General features: G+C 37.9%; 1 protein-coding gene across 4 annotated transcripts in view; it reads right to left on the bottom strand.

Annotated features, from left to right (window-relative positions):
• necab2 (N-terminal EF-hand calcium binding protein 2) overlaps positions 1-18233 on the bottom strand; it is a 117282-nt gene that overhangs the window by 26477 nt on the left and 72572 nt on the right. For all 4 annotated transcript variants that reach the window (XM_067420569.1, XM_067420567.1, XM_067420568.1 and 1 more), the window contains exons 6-7: positions 3460-3596; positions 3095-3219 (exon numbers count right to left, since the gene is read on the bottom strand). In XM_067420569.1, coding sequence (XP_067276670.1) covers positions 3095-3219; positions 3460-3596 — 262 coding nt within the window. The remainder of the gene's footprint in view (positions 1-3094; positions 3220-3459; positions 3597-18233) is intronic.

Below are 18233 nucleotides of genomic sequence, written 5' to 3'. Positions count from 1 at the left end.
CGAAAGGCTTTGTGTTGTTTTAGTGTCTCTTTAGAGCGGTTTCATAACCAACACACTGGAGCTCAGGCCCAAATCTCATCAGTAATGGAAATGTGGAGTATGTTGATACAGAAAGCCCACCGGAGAGCCTGCGAACCACATCTTTGACAGACTTTAACTTTGCTTTCAGGAATTAGCGCCATGAGAAATGGCAAATGTGGATGCTTTGCGTGATAATGTACTTGGCCACCAAGTCTGCACCAGAAAAAAAAGATCCTTACCGAATTGATTTATGCGATGTTTGGACAAACAAACCCCATGAAGAAAAGAAGCAATAAAGCACCATGCCAAATAGACCATTATAAACAAGTCCTCGAGTAAACCTCTGCTTAAGAAAAAGCATCGAAAGAGTAGCTAAAATGCCATCTACGCACCAATTGTTCTAACAGGGTAATATTGCTCAAGTCTGTCTTTTCCTCTAAACAGTGTCAATAAAGATTTCCCATAGTGTCTATTTGTTGGTGACTCACTGATTGATACTATAGTAGTTTAGTATTTTAATGCATTTGAAGGTATTATAAGTGAGGTACAAAAGGTAGGCAATTTAATTATGCTGCCTTCTGAGATACTTTCTGATGGCCAAATTCACATGTGTGCATCACAAGATTCAAAAGGAAAGGAAAGCCCAGAATGCATTGTGACAAGCTCAGTGGGAAAAAAAACACATCAAAGATGGCAGACAAGGTAAAAGAAAAGAAATGATTATATACGCATTTCATTCAATATTACAATGTATTGATAAAAATAGTTCAGTGTAGTAAACCGCATTATTATTTTACTCTGTATGTGTGTGCCATGTACACCATTCAAAGGCTTTGGGTCAAGATTTTTTTTAAAGAAATGTATATTTATTCAGAAAGCATGTATTATATTAATGAAAATGTGACAGATAATACATTATAATGTTACAAAATATTTCTATTTCAAATAAATACTGTTCTTTTGAACTTATAATTCATTAAAGAATCATGAAAAATGATTAGTTTCCCAAAAATATTAAGCAGCATAACTGTTTAAACATTATCAATAAGAGGAAAGCACCAAATCAGAATATCAGAATGATTTCTGAAGAATCATGTGAGCTTCGCCATCACAAGAATAAATGACATTTTAAAATCTATTAAATTAGAAAACATTTATATTAAATTGTAATAATATTTCACATTAGTACTGTTTTTCTATGTATTTTTTGCTCCAATAAATAAGAGACTTTAAAAAAAAAACATTTGAAAACAATCTTATAGACCCAAACATTTTGATAAGAGGCCTGTGTGTATATATTTATATCTTTTCTTTTGGCTTAGAGAACTGTGGCATTATCTTAGCAACATGCTAGATCATTCCAAATCAGTCCCTTCTCCCAAAGTAGAAGACAGCTGCCTATAGTAGACAGCAAGACAGCTCACTAGGGTTTGGAACAGAGCTTATGTAAATGAAGAAGTAAATTAGAGGTTTTTCGGAAAATAACTCTCAGGCGTATGAGATAAGAACCATCCATTTCACCGCAACCTTATTCAAAAAGTCTCATCACAGCTGGTTCTGCTCGCATAAACAGATGCATGCTGCATTTATGCTGATGCTTGGATACTTAAGTGGATTCAGTCTGTAAAAGTAAGTCACTTTGAAAATGTTGTGCCTTTTGGGGGGGGGTTATTACAGATTCTTTCAGACTTGAATTCTAGTAACACATCTACTGCATTAGTACATACTTAAAGGGTTCCTATTATGCCCTTTTATGAAGTCTTGATTTTGTTTCTGGGATGTTATTATTACAGCATCTCACTTTCCAGTTTGACTCGAACACATTGTCCTCTGTCTTCGATAAAGCCCCTCCTTCCGAAATACGAAATGTCCTGTGATTGGTCAGCTAGCACCGTGTGTTGTGCTTAGCAGCGTGTTCGGGGAATGTCACGCCCCTTAACATAACAGTGAGTTTCATCTGTTCAGGTCTAAATATTTAATTTAATATTTAGTATTTATTCAGGTCTAAATATTTAATTTAATTTAAATATTTAATTTAAACCAATTCAAGTCTGATTCAGACTTCAGATGTTAAATAACAAGAGGAATGCACAGACTTTGCAAGCACAGATTTCACAGGACATTTTAGAGAGGTAAGTTTTTTTTTTTTTTGTAATGTTCTTATACATTTTAGATACTACATTATACAACATTTATTCATGATACTTGCCAGAAAACTATGATAATATAAATAGTAATCGATCACCGAACCATGGTTAATTATCCTAAGGGGTGGTGAATAGCTTTACAAAAGCAAGCTTACTACAGCTACAGCAAACACTATATCAACACTAATGTTGGCTAGCAGGCGAGCAGAGGCATGTAGCAACAACAAAATGTATAATTGGAACTGTTAATAGATAACACAACATCAAATAATAAGGCAAACTTACAAGTTGTGATCCATAAACAACAGATTGTCCAGACAAATTGGGAACTGCTCCATTTAAAGAGAAGCTTTTGTGTGTAGGCTGCATTGTACTCTTATGTTCTAGATTAAGGAAGCTAGTTATAATATTCAGGAACAGTGTTTAAAATAAATTTTAACCATTCAAGTTTATCTTAGGAAGGTCAAACAAATGAGTTTTTGAAAAGGGGTGGACAAAACAGTGTCTGTTTGACATAGCATCAGCTTAACCAGACCTTGCAACCTATCTTGCATATTCTGTGGGCGCGGATTATTTAAATGAGTAATATTGTGACTTCATAAAGCCCAGAAAAAATGCGTTGTAGTCACTAATCTATATAAAGATCAGTGGTTGTAGTCCAAAAAAAAGTGGTAAGTGGATTCTGTTAAATAAAATATCTCCCTTTGGAGTGGACTTTGAGGTTTGCAACCTTGCAGATCTTCTATAAGCTCAAAAAGCAACATTACACACTAGCTAAAGTTGAAAAAGGGAAAAAACATAATAGGACCCCTTTAAGTTCCAGTAATGTCATGATGCATTACAATGCATATGATGATGAATGGTGTGTTCTTTAATATTAATGCTATTATACAAAATAAGCTTTGAGTCAGAAGTGATCACCTCACCTGCACCTGTGTTGATGTTCCTCATGCTCTCCTTTGCACTGACTCTGTTGTTGGGAGGATAATCTGGCACCGGGGCCTCATAGCGCCTATCTGGGACACGTGGGCTGGTCTTACTGGGGTAGGATCTAGGTCACAACAGGGAGAACGAGGATGAGGAATTTTTAACTGAAATCAACTAAAACTGTGTTTTATAGATTGCCTTCAATCACACACCTGGGTTCCAAACCTGCTCTATTATTATTGTGCATTTAAACCCCAAAATTAATGTAATGTAATCTACTTAACTGTTGATGACTAATGAACATGTATGTTGATTAAAACTGTGGTATACATGCTTTGGGTCATGGTGGGTAATGCTCTCTCACCCCACTGATGAATGCTGCTCATCAATGGCATCCACGGCACTCTCTACAGAGTTCAGCAGAGACTGGATCTGATTGGCTGATTCCTTCAACAGGAAGCGGGTCACAAACTGCTCAACATTAGTTCCACGTTCATATACCTATAGTGAGTGAGGGAGAAAGAGACAGGAAGAAGAGATTAAAGGAGAGATAAGACAGATAAGAGCACATCAGCACTTTTCTGACGATCTTAAGCATGTATATTGAAGTCCTATTTAAGAAACGCTAGCAAACTTTTCGCCAGGTTTAAGCAAAATATGATCCAGAGGTGCAAATCTCCAAAGGGTCTCAGGGGAATAACTGATGTGGAAGGAGCTTAAAGAAAGGAGAAAAACTAGATGCTGCTCATGTGGGTAAAAGCTTAGGGCAAGTTGAGGTCTAAAAACTCGTAATGGTATTGGACACTGGAGGAGCCAACACTCATTGATCCGGTGACATTTTGACCCCCAAACACTCAGGGTCTGTTTTACACCATAGAGGCATAATGTCTCACAAGGGTGTTGTATTGGAAGAAACAGACTTTGAAGGTACTGAAGACTATGACCCTGAAGCCCCTTTAGTGCTGAACTTTAAGCTTTATTATTGTACATATAAACACATGGATTAGGTTGAGCACTCCCAGTAGCCACTGTGGAGTCTTAGTTTACAACCTTTTAAACACAAGTCTCCTCTTTTTTGTTTTGTTTTTTCCTCATATTTTCTTGATCCTTGTCCTGTCTAGATACTGTCTAGATGGCACAAAAAACTTTCTTGTGTAGCAGCCAGGACTCAAATCATAGGCACTATAAAAAAAATAGTAAACATCTAATCTCTTGCTTGCTCAGTCATTGTCCATTGGCACTGAGATTTTGCTCTGATTTGCAGAAAGATTGTCATGGTCAGCATTTTAACCCACCCTGGCCTTCACGGATCGCAAATGAATATCCAAATGGGAAGGAAGCATTGGCAAGGAAGTAAAATTGGACTGCAGTGCTGGCCTCTGTAAGGTATCTCATAAATTATGCTGCATTGCCATGCAGACTTAGGATGACTGTGTATAATAAGACCATAACAGAAGGAGTAATAAAAGAGACTGGGAGCACTGACAGCCTGTAGTACTCCATCAGTCCAAGAAAAAAAAACAAAGTATGTGAGTGAAGGAGAGGGGTGTAATGGGGGGCTGTGTAGCCTGGCAGTTCAAATTTATTAAAATGAAAAGATTTGATCTATGACTTAAAGGGATGGTTCAACTAGAAATTAAATTCCATAAATTGCTCCAAATCTGTATGAATTCTCTTCTTTTTTTCTTTTGGTTAGGAAAAAATCTTTTTTGGACCAAACTGACTATCATAAATGTTTTCTAGAGTTTATATATATAAAAACGACCCAGCATGATCTGCCTAAGATTTGATTTTGCCCTGCAGCTCATTTTTCTATCCTGCTTCTGTTACAAAACTGTGGGGACCAATCATAAACTGGCTTATCCACTTGGCGCGTTTAACACATTGAGAAGCGATGGTAAGTGGCTTTTTGTTTACATCCAACATGGAGGCCACCGAAGTGCAGCAATCCGTTGATGCCGCTGTCGCTGCTGTTTTAAAAGATTTCAAAGGCAAGTTTTCTTTGAAAACAGAACCAAAACTTGCCCTGGAACAATTCCTACAAAAGTAGGATGTGTTTGCCTTACTACCAATCATTCTGCAAAGTACGTCACCCAGATTGTTGGTCTGATTGATTGAAGGAATATTCAATTGCGTACAGAGTCATTTGAACTATGTCCATCGATCACGCCTCTTGTGCAGTAGAAAATACAGAACAGACTCCCCAGACTAACGTTAAATCTTAAAAGATTGAGCTTGGTGATAAGCAGACAACAGTCAGATAGGTATAAAATTCCATTAAGGTTACGTAAATAATGATTTTTTTAAACTTTTGCCATCATATAACACTCACTTAAAGTGAATCTTTAAAACCACTAATAATTGAAAAAAAGTTTTATGTAATTTGAGCAAAGATACATTTTTCATATTGTACACTTCAATTTTGTGATGCCTATATTCACTTTGGCTGCATTTACACTACCAGCCCAAACCTGATTATTTGTGTATCCAATTTGAATGTGATCTAAAATGATTATGTATCGCAACTGTTCAAAACTGAACACTCTTTGGTTTTCTGGAATATCTGCATAGTTTCTTCGTATGTTGGTAGCCATATGCCAAAACCAACAACAACCGTAACACGGAGTGACTTTATTCCGAGCTGATGTTTCCAGTGGTTTCGAAATATGTCTCAGTTGTATTGTCATTTTCTGCTTGTCCGGCACGTTGCAATAACACAACCTTGTTTCTGCAGCAACTTTCAGCTTGTTTCCTATAACAATGTCCGGCGTTTACATTTTACAGTGCATGGGAAAGTGACATAAAACCAGTGTACGAAATCTGATCAGGGCTGTCAGACTGAAACGGATTTGCATAAATGAGATTTTAATAGGATTTCAAACCACATATGATTTCATGTGATTATTTTTGCCATTCACAGATGCTAAATCTGATCGGATTTCAATCGGACATGCACAAAAATCGGACCTGGGCTGATGGTCTGAATGAGGCATTTATAGCTTTTAAAATTACGGATTCAATTTTTTTATTAGTAAAATAGTATAGAATTTTAATATCTAGGTTAACAATAACATGCAAATAATGGTGAAATGGTATACAACTTCATAAAGACTTTCTCTGGCCCTGGTAGTGTGGTGATAAATAAAGATTCTTTTCTAAATGTTGGATGGATGCTAGTGTTTGTCATGCTCACCTGCCTGAACACAGAGCCACCAGGTGGTGACGATGGCGGTTGGGAAGGCTCAGAATGATTTATGCTAACGGTATGCCAGGTCAGCGGCTCTGCAGTGCATTTTAGTGCCAAGAAGGGCCTTAACACACTTCAGCAAGCACAGAGGCAGGGCTTACTGTCCATGGCAAAATAAACAAGATTTCTTGACATAACTGGCAAAACAAATAACTTTTCAATCTCGAAAAATGCATTAACCAAATTATGTAGACGTAAATACAAAAGTGAAACAAACAACCTGAAGATATTTATACAAATCAAAACTATACAGAAACGTGGCGAGTCTTTAATGAGCTGTAAATGTGTTTGAACTCTCAGGACAACAACATGCTTGGAGCGATTCTAATGATTTGGTGCCCAGACTGCATCAGTGCATAAGGATACGAGCTGTCATGAAATATTCATTCTTCTCTATTATGGCTCCGGCAACACGTATAACCAAACACAAATGTACAAATGGTCTGTCACCCTTCTGTAAAATATGCTCTAGGCACTTCTGAAAGTGTGACTGATAAAGTGAATTACTGAATAACAATGAGTGACATACTGGACTGAAACATCCCGAGACACCTGCGCTCAAGCCAAGACCTACACAGCCGAAAAGAGCATTTTATGTCACGCACAAAGACAGGTTTTCCACAAAATAAACAATGTCACATACAAGACGAATAGAAGGTTGTGAGGAATTGTGATCTTACAGTTGGAGATTTTCCACAGAGAATATACACTGATCAGGAATAACATAGACCACTGACAGGTGAAGTGAATAACACTGATCATCTCTTCATCACGGCACCTGCAGTGAGTGGCATATATTAGGTAGCAAGTTAACATTTTGTCCTCAAAGTTCATGTGTTAGAGTTAGAAGCAGGAAAAATGGGCAAGCGTAAGGATTTGAGTAAATTTGACGAGGACAAAATTGTGATGGCTAGAAGATTGGGTCAGAACATCTACAAATATGAAGCTCTTGTTGGGTGTTCCTGGTCTGCAGTTGTCAGAATCTATCAAAAAGGGTCCTAAGTAGGAACACTGGTGAACTGGCGACAGGGTCATGGATGGCCATTTGGGTGATCATCGCTTACCTGGGGAACACATGGCACCAGGATGCATTATAGAAAGAAGACAAGCCAGTGAAGGCAGTGTGATGCTTTGGGCAATGCTCTGCTTGGGAAACATTGAGTTCTGCTATCCATGTGGATTTTACTTTAACACGTACCACCAAGCTAAGCACTGTTTCAGACCATGTACACACTCATGGAAACGATATCCAATGGTGGCTGTGGCCTCTTTCAGCAGGATAATGAACCCTGGCACAAAGTAAAAACGGTTCATGAATGGTTTGAGGAACACAACGAGTTTGAGGTGTTGACTTGGCCTCCAAATTCCCCAGATCTCAATCAAATCGAGCATTTGTGGGATGTGCTGAACTAACAAGTTTGATCCATGGAGGCCCCCACCTCGCAATTTACAGGACTTCTACTGCTAACATCTTGATGCCAGATACCACAGCACACCTTCAGGGGTCTAGTGGAGTATATACCTCGAAGGGTCAGGGCTGTGAAAAAAAATAGGAAGGTGGTCATAATGGTATGCCTGATTGGTGTATGTCACATACACATATAGAAAGCGCTGAAAACTAATATTTTTGTCCTTTGTAGAGCGAGCATTAAATATAATAAGCATGGCAAATGCAGACAAGTGCATACTTCACAATATTTCACAGTTCAAAGTGAAACATGGGTATAAAGAAACCAATAATATAATAACATATATAATATAATATAATAATATTGGTTTTATAACCAATGCTGGTCATTTTAAACAGCCATCGGAAAATTAACCCCAGAATAAAATGGCATATTATAGTGGGACATGTAATTTGACTGATTTGTCCCAGCCTCTTTAACTCAATTTTGCATATCACAAAATGTTGTTGCTAAGAAACATATTGACTGCTGTTGCTAGGAAACGATTAATTGGCTCATGTCTGAACAGAGAATGTCTAGTGTGTTTTTGTCTTAAAATAGATGAAAGCTTACAGTTATACTAACATATTTACAAAAGAAGTCACACCCTTGTATTTGTTGATGCGGGTGGTTGATAAAGATACACAGATACTGTTCCAGATAATTATACAAGATATAAGCATCTCATCTCTAGTATGTTATCCAATACAATACATTGCCATTTATTGATTTGCTTTTGTCTTGTTTTTTACGAGCACCCGGTAGCACAATAATCACTGGGCTGGCCTAAACCATCTTTGGTTGACAGACCCCGTTTTCTTTTATTCTGACATGCTGAAGACCTACTCAAGTCAAGTGACTTTATTTTCCCATTCAATGCTAAATAAAATAAAATTGTAAACCTCCTAAAATAAATATATTATATTAAACATGTAGTGCTATAATTATATATATATATTTTAAATATATTACATATAATATTACATTAAACTTTATAAATAATGTTTTTGACATTTTATGGAGGGGCATGGCCAGATTTGTGTGTGTACTTTGAGTTGAAATTCTGTGATTAAACCTGGGTAGGGTTGCACCAGTAAGTTCTCAGATTGGAATGTAAAGTAACATTATGACTAACTAAGTAATTTATTCACAGTATTCTCTCTCTTAAAATGTAAGTGAGTGTAAATGTCAACATTATCATATATGTATAAAAAAAATTAAGTCTGCCGGGTAAAACAAGAGCTTATTGGGGCTTTCACACCAAGAAACCTTTTCATAGTTCCTATACCTAATGGCGGAAGGAAATGGGATTTTAGTTCTATGAACGCCATTTGGAGAAACTAAATGAGCTCCTACTACAGAGTAGGGTATAAACCAGCACAATAGGAACTACCAGTGAATCAAGTGTACGTTAATTGGTCGAAAGCATGCAAAACACTGGCACTCTGCATTTTTAAAAAGCTGCGTAAACCGCTCAAGAGGCTAGTTACAATAACTACCCAGTGTGAAAGCCCCTATTGATGCAGTTCAGTCAGTCAGCTATTTTAATCCAGCTGTTACTCCTGATAGGAGGCTTCTGCAAAAATTTTGTTTTTACATAGAGTTACGCAACTAATTTAATATTGTAATGCAAAAATATTTTGTAGTGCGCAAATTGTAACTTAGTGCCCATTTGTCAAAACAGGACGAGTTGTAAAATATGTGCGGTCGGTGCAACCTGCCCCTGATCATCATCTACTCTCTGCTGCTAGCCTGCTACTTCTTCTCCAAGTGCTAAATGAAAAGAGGGTTAAACAGTTCTCTAGAATAAGCTGAAAGGGTAAACAACTTCAAAAGAACATCCCTCCCAAAATTACAGTGCACAACAGAGGCAAGCAAAGGTTTGCTCCCACCTACGGTCTAAACCTGGGCTCAACCTAGTTAGACAAAGCTTCCGAGAATTGAGAGCAGAGATTCAATCACAATCGCATTAGCCAAGCCTGAAAACAGAAGTCATGGCATAATGCAGTTATTCAGCCAGGGACACATCCATTCACAGGCCCGAATCACAGTTGCTGAGACTTTACAAAACCAGGATTAAATCCCAGTCTGGTAGAAAATGAAGAGATGAGAACACAGACTTCCTATTGTAGAAAAAGGATGATTGAGCTGTGCCTCCATTATTGTCGGGGAGTGTGTGGGAAATGGGTTGTCTAATGCTACAAGATAAAGATGTACCACTTTGATTTCTGCTGTTCACTGCAGGTGTCTTGTGTATCTTTCAGTGTGCCGCTGAAGGTTTATCTAACTTCGGCATCACAGTTTCAGGAACCCAAGCCTTTTGGGAGGCTTTCATCTGTTCCAGCTACTGCATTTTCACTTTCATCTCCCCCAGAAAGGACAGTTTAACCCAGAGCCCATTGGCAGACTTAGAGTCAGGATTTTATCCTTTAAGAAAAGAAAGTGTGACACCACAGCTGGGAAAGGCAAAACATTTTAAGAGACGCATAGTCACGCATTCAGCTATTTCCTGTTCCTTTGACCCTTCCACAGTAGAATCTGACAGAGAAAGGTTGGAAGTGCATTTATAGTTTTTGAAATAGTTCTCCCTTCTATTCAATCAAGCAAAAAGTATTCCTGTGTGGAAAGACGCATTTCACATTTTAAATGCAAGTTACACAACTCTCAATGTGAGCAATAATCTTTTCCAACTTGCTTGGTTGAATTATGGATCAAGATTAATACATCAGTGTTCATAGGAACTTTTAGTGACTTAAATTTAGTCTACTTAGTCATTCTGGCAAGAAGCACAAACAGCGAAGAACATTTAGTAATAAAAAGAACATAAGCTGAATTTGCAGAGGCACTCAACAATAATCTTCTCCGCCAAATATCCATATGTGGAAGAATTAGCGTAAGAGAAAACACCATATCCTTATTAAACATTATTAGATTAGATCACTTACTATGTCAGTCAAATCCTCTGTGGATTTGACCTTTATTGGTTTGACATTTAGAATCCTGAGGGCATCTCTAGAGGATAGATTTCATGGCAGGCTTATATAGGAACTTGTATAAATAAGTTAATTCTAGTTTACCTCAGAGAGTGCACAAAAAACAACAACCAGTGAACTTGAAAGTGCAAATCCTTCTTCACACCCCACAGGCAGTGGGAGGCATCTGAAACAATGTTATTCTCAAGCCACAGCCACCACCAGCACACATGAACAGGGCTTCTAATTATAATCGCCTCTTGCAGAGTTTTCAAGGCAATTTTAATCAGGCGGCTTGATGTTGGGGAATTATCATCACAAAGACAGGACTCGGTTTAACAGTGACAGCCTTTTCTTCCGACGATGAAGAAACACAGGTCCGCTGATCTGTGTCATGGAGAGAGCGTTTCGTAACTAAACTGATTGAGACAGCAGTCAGGAAATCTAGCGCTCCAGCTGTTTTTCAATTGTGCCCACCTCTATAAGCCATAATGGTGATGAGGCAAGTATTTACCATGTTCAACACAAGCCATCATCAGTGTCTCTTTCAGCCCGCTTTTCTTTTGTCCATACACAATTCATGAGATTAAATAACACAGGTTACTTTTAATGAAAGAATGGTTGACCTTATCTGTCGAAATACAACCTAGAATTACAATTAGGTAGCCTGACGTCGTCATACTCAGATTCTAGTCAGAATATGAGTCTGATACTGCCCCATTGGGCTGTGATTATGGGGCGTTTCAACCAAACCAGGAAAGAAAACTCCTCTCTCCATTCAATCGGATAGACCTACAACCAATTAGAGCAACGAAGTAAGTGATCTATGTTGAGCGACGCATATTTGTCAACAGAACTCAACTGCACACATGCTGGAAGAAGTAGATTTTTGCCAGTTTTGAAAAAATAATTTAAGGATACATGGAGTACATACCAACACGATAATTATTTTTGAGAGAAATAGTAAAGTTGAATGCATATATGAACAAAGCCCGCCCTGACAATTTGATTGGTCTGAACAGCTCTGGTTCGAGCACAGTCCAGACTGAACTTCCCGACCTCAAATGTTCTGGGCAGGACTAAGTTCAACTGGCATCCAGGATAGGGCAAATGTCAGCATTTTCAGTGAATAAAGAATTTTGTGAATTCCTTATACAAAGTTTTTGGATGGTTTCAGAAAACTTGAAATATTGTGCACAAACAGGACAATGCCATTGTCCATGGCCAATGACTGACAGACATCATGTTGAGTCGGCTTCATGATTTCCCTGCTTCCCACCAGGAAATAAAGTTGTTCCCAATCACAATACAAATTACCCTCAAAACTGTTAAAAGAACAGAATTGATTGAACTAAAGATTATATAGTCCCAAAACACCAAACTAATAGGCTTTTAGATGTTTTACACAAACTAAACCAATGATATTCAAATGGTGGACCACGGTCCATATCCGGACCCCGGCATGTTTCCATCCGGACCCGTGAGACAGAATGGTAACGCCATTTTTCTGTTTCTAGTTGAAGTAAGCAGTGTCAAAACATCACTCAGGATCAGTGCCGGGCCGTGGGGTTGTAGGGCCCTAGGAGAGATCATGAAAATGATCGACCCACTCCAAGTGAAACTCGAACCGGCGTCTCCGGCATTTGCGCGTTCTTTATAAACCTACACTTCACTTAAAAGGCTTGTAGGTGGCATGCCACATTCATAGATCCATTAGAATATTTGGAATTTTTGTTTTTGGCCGCACATTTTCTGTCATACAAAATACTTAAAAAGTAATTAAGCATTAATAAAGAGTAAGCACAGCAGACATAGAAAAATGTTCACGCTTCTAACAAACTCGTGTGGTGGAATCTGTGTAGGCTATATGTCAACTGTGATACGCTACTCGAGTTCTCCAATCACAGGCAGTATTAGACAAATTAGTGTGAAGTGCTACTGTGTAAGATTCTTATCTTTTCAATTTTTATTTATTCTTTTGTTCTCGTTTTACATAGTTTTTCCATATTTATTGAAAATAAACGCCTTTCTAATCTAATATGCGATGGAAAAAGTGAGAAGAACGAGATCGGCAAAAGGCGGATTCCGACTTAGACATCTTTTGCATCAAGAGAGACCGCGACGCGTTTTACTTCCTTATGCCACTGCTATTGATAAGTAGTAGACAGTTTCTATACTTTTGTCTGTCCCAAACAGACATTGTATCTGCCAACAAGGTGGGCTATTTTCACTCTGCTATATACAGACACTCCTAATAGTTTACGTGGTCGCCCCAGGTGACCACCTATAGCGCCTGTTGGACGAGCCCGCTCTACTTAGGATAATTTGTGGTAATAATATTTCAGCGCTATATCCTCTAGTAGGTTTAGCTAAAGCCAAACGCGCTTCATTCAAGCCCTTTCAGCTCTGTTCTCTCTTTCTCCAGACGCATGCCACAGTAACGGAGCTTAACGCTCAAACGCAACCTTAACGTTCAGAGACGTTCAGAGACGAAACTGATATAGCTGTGGACTGCAGTTCGTGATAAAATGCAGCAGCAGAGAGATTTATAGAAGAAGCTTTAGAAGTTTAATGAACGAGTGAAAACAAGCGCTATGGCAGCACTTATAGCTCTCACTGGGCAGGCGCAGAGCCAACCGCTGCGCTAGAGCGTATGGGCACAGGCTACCATTCACAGACTAGCAGTGGAGAGATGAGTCTCAGGACAGTAATAAATGACAGAGATAAGTTCTAGCATAATGCCTAGAGCGTCACATGCTCACCACTTCAACCAGAGATACAGGAAAGGGTTCAAGATGGAAATAGTGGAACATATTGGAAGCGCAGCTGCAATCTGCTTGCTGTTTAAATCAGTGATGTACCTAAAGGAAAATTCTTGGATGGAAATGAAAAGCAAAATTGAGGATACACTTAGCAGGAAACCAAGCCTGATTTTTATTTGCTAGTTTCATATATTATTATAATATTATTATAATATATTCTGCTGTGCCTTCCTCATATGAATCCCTGGGTGAATAGAGGTGCATCTGTCAGGGTTAAAGGGATGGTAAAACACATTCTTTCGAAGGCCTGATTGTGTTTGCGGGGTGCACTGTAACATGTGTTCATGCTTCGTTTGAAAAAAAATAGCATTTTTTAAAATATATTTACCTTTATTCTGCACTGCTCTGTCCCTCCTTGTAAAAAACGGTCTGATGGTTTACGTGTTCTATGAAGCCGGTCCCGCAAAAACCCGCAATGATTGGTTAGTTGGCCCAGTGTGTTCTGATTTGCTAACTGCCTAGTGCACGTGTTTGTTTGATCGGTAAGTTATCACGAGCTGTGGGTGGGGCACACTGTCAGGGAGTCGGAGCCTGCTGGATTTACAACACAAGATCATCCACTTCACCTGATATATAATAATGTGACATTACGTGAGGGAAAAGGTTAGAAAATGGTTGTGTTAGTTGATCATTAAAGTTTTCACGGGCTGTGGGCACCCGTGACGCTAATATATGTTGACAACACTGATGGAGCCTGCTGGATTTACAACACAAGATCATCCACTTCTCCTGATATATAATGAATTCAAGGTGATTGGGACACTTTTTGGCATTGAGATGACTTGGGAAAAGTGTCCCAGTCACCCTGAATTCACCTTATGTGACATTACGTGAGGGAACAGGGTAGAAAATGATTGTGTTAGTTGATCTGTAAAGTTATCACGAGCTGTGGGTCTCCACGCCGCCGTTATATGTTTATACACTGATGGAGTTAGAGCCTGCTGGATTTACCAGAGGTGGACAAAGTACACAACTCTATTACTTGAGTAAAAGTAAAAGTACTACTGGTCAAATATTACTCCGTTACAAGTGAAAGTTGTAAAAACAGATTTTTACTCAAGTAAAAGGACAGAAGTATTTGTTTTCAAAAGTACTTAAGTATCAAAGTAATTTTCCTTTTTATGCCAATGCATTCTTTTATTATTGTTGTATAAATGCACACGGTCATCATGGTTTAAGCCATTCAGTGATGCTCCATCTGACATACTACCATACGACTAACTTAAACTAATTTAAATACTTGTATATAAGTTGCAAAGCTCTTTACAAAGCTGCTGTCACTTTAAGGCCGAATGCACGGATCCAATGCACTGATACACATCTGATATTCTCTCAACTTTACCATTCTCTTTCTCCCAGACGTTTATATTTATATATTTTATAAAACATGTACCAAGTGTATGCTAACTAAACTAATCTTGATTTTTTTTTTTTTTTAACTGAAACATACCTTCAAAGTATGGCTATGGGTGCACACACTTGTGCCTAAGAACCGTCTTCTTCCATTTTTGCTATGAACGCAGTGTTCAAAAAAAGTTGGGGAAATGCATATGACCCTATAAGAGAGATTACTGACAGACTGTCTGCAACAACAACAACGAAAAACCTTTTATAGAAGGAACAACTCATCCACCGACTTTCAGAGCTGCAACAGAAATGACTTTCGACCTAGATAGAAATGTAGTGGAGTAAAAAGTACGATATTTGTCTTTCAAATGTAGTGAAGTAAAAGTCATAAGTTTCCAGAAAAAATAATACTCCAGTAAAGAACAGATACTCAAAAAGTGTACTTAAGTACAGTACTCAATAAATGTACTTAGTTACTGTGTCCACCTCTGTTTACAACACAAGATCATCCACTCCTTCTGATATGTGACATTTGTGTGATTGTGTAATGTCATTTGAAGTGTATGAAACCTGAAATAAAGATTAAAAGACACTGAGCTCAATCAGTCTCGGGCTCAGCGCTAGTCAACTCGCTAAACTAGATTTACATTTTTGAATTTGGCAGTTGATCACTGAACGTTCTAACCACATATGTGATCGTACGCTCCGAGGACCAGCCTAAAATGTGATCGTATGTGTCAAAGGGTTAACAAACTGGTTTGCAGAGCCAAACAGCATTGTCATTTGTTTCCTTGCTACAACGTACAAGGAAAATAACAATATAAACTATTACAGGAAAACATTTGGAACTGCTTCATCTTTCAGGACAAGCCGTTGTGAGAATCCTGCATTGAACTTGTGACAGTTGTGAGCTTTCCTCCGTAAAATGTGCAGCACCGAGAGCGAGATTTAAATTTTAACCATTGATCCCTAACTCCTCCATCCCAGGCTAAACAAAGTGGACCTACAATCCGGTTGAAAATAACAGCGTGTCATCAGCATTATGTGACCAACGGCACTGCAGCCTACTATTCCACAACAATAAAAAATGGCCTCGCCCCCTTATTTAATATTCTCGAAGGAGGGGTTTATGTAAATATTGAACGCGCTGATGTCACACAAGGAGGAAAGGGCTGTAGTTCCCTACTGGCCGTTTGGTGTAGTCCTTAGAAATTGATGTCTTTAAAAGCAAATATCTTCCTTTGCTTTAAACTTTGAACGTTGTAACTTTGCAGGTGTTGTTTATGCTCAAACAGCAACATTACACACTAGCTAAAGTTATAAAATTGTGTTTTACCACCCCTTTAAAATGAAAGTGGCTGCCCACATGCCAGCAGTCACTGATTTAATATTCATTAAACTATACATGAATGATTTGGAAAAAAGTGACTTGAAAAAGTTATCACCAGCATTGTGCAATAATGTTAAAAAGTTTAGGGTTGGTAATATAGTAAAAACATTAACATTAATATTGTGGAATATTGTTACAACTTAAAATAAAAAAATTTTTTATCATAATTTATTTCCAAAATTGTATTAATTCCTTTGATGACAAAGCTGGATTTTCAGCATTATTACTCCAGTCTTTAGTGTCACATGATCCTTCAGAAATCATTAAAATATTATTATTATCAATGTTAAATTATAGGTTAATTATTAAATTATTAATTATTAAATGTTATTCTTAATTTTGTGGAAACCATGATTCATTTTTTCAGGATTCTTATGATGAATAGAAAGTTCAAAAGAACAGCATTTATTTAAAATGGAAATATGTTAATGTCTTTACTATAATTATATTTCATTATATTTTATAACTTAACCTACATTTTATAAACGGAAGTGGCAAAGAAGATACTTTCTGAGAATGGTAATGCTTCTCTATGAATTCAAGTTCCAAAACATGAATTGAAATGGAACATTTCCTAAAAATCAATTTTTTTTATTATACAGGTTTTCTGAAATGGAGATTCAATAAACCAAGCACTTCATAAAAACAATGATTAGACTATGAAAAGGTTCTTGTCAACTGATCTACTCACAATTCACCTCAACAGTGACATTCTGATTCACTGGTGTTTCCTACTGCTCTCCTCTCATTCTGTTCCTGCCCATGTTGTTGCTGCAAAAACTGTCATTTATCCAAGTGCAGATGAAACCATAGGATGTACATAATATAAAATGACTACCAATGAATGGAGTTCAAAACCAACCATGTTACACAAAACTATACTTCAAGTTTTGGAAGGCAGAAAGGAGCATTTGAAAAGCAATTCCCTAACAGCAGCTTGAGACATTGAGCCAGTCTCATTAGCACACAGCCTGCTCAAGGATAACATTACGGCAACATGCAAAACCTGAATTCCAAGCTCACCGCCTCATAAATAATCATTCACACTGTGGAGAAATGCAAGGGAGGAAAGAATGAATTTGCTTATTGTTAGGGGAAGTATTTTTTATCCTGTCCCCAGCACTAGGCATTTAGATCCTAGGCCAGAAAACAGCCTACTATACAGTATAACAATAGTACACAACAAGTGTATGAGCAGACTGAAGCCCGCCACACTAACTGAATAATCAGCAGCAACATTCCAATAAGCACTGAATTAAATGACCTCTGAGCATAGTGGTAATGCACCACAGTAGGTTCTAGAAAACTGAGTAAATGTCTCTGTATACAGCAGTTTTATGTTCAAGAAAACACTTAAACACTTCAAAGTGCCCCTATTATGCTATTTTAAAGGTTCCTACTTTTGCTTTGGGTCTCCTACAATAGGTTTATATGCATCAAAATGTACATTGCAGCGCCACCTCTTTTGTCACAGTGTCTGAAACAGTTTGACAAAGGATTTAAGTCTCTCTAAACCCCTCCTTTCTGAGAGCTTACTCAGCTCTGATTGGTCAGAAGGCCCAGTCGGTTGTGATTGTCTAAAGTGTTGGAGACGAAATGCCCATTTCATATCTGAATTTCAACTCAGGAGGCTTCCTCAACACTTGTATACACAGTGATACGAACGGTAACAATGGTTCTCCCCATATAAATTCCAATACGAGCCTCCATAACACCTCAGCAGTGCCACAGGCTATTTGCCTCCATGCCACACCGCATTGAAGCAGTCATTTCTGCAAAATATTCCCGACCAAGTATTGAGTGCATAACTGAACATAATTATTTGAATGCTGACTTTTTTTGTATTAAAAACACTTTTCTTTTATTGGTCGGATGAAATATGCACATTTTTTTTAGATTTTTTGAGGTTTTC

This window comes from Pseudorasbora parva, chromosome 16 (assembly GCF_024679245.1).
Source record: "Pseudorasbora parva isolate DD20220531a chromosome 16, ASM2467924v1, whole genome shotgun sequence".
NCBI lineage: Eukaryota > Metazoa > Chordata > Actinopteri > Cypriniformes > Gobionidae > Pseudorasbora > Pseudorasbora parva.
Note: the sequence above shows the minus strand (reverse complement) of the source record. Positions and strands in the feature narration are given on the sequence as shown.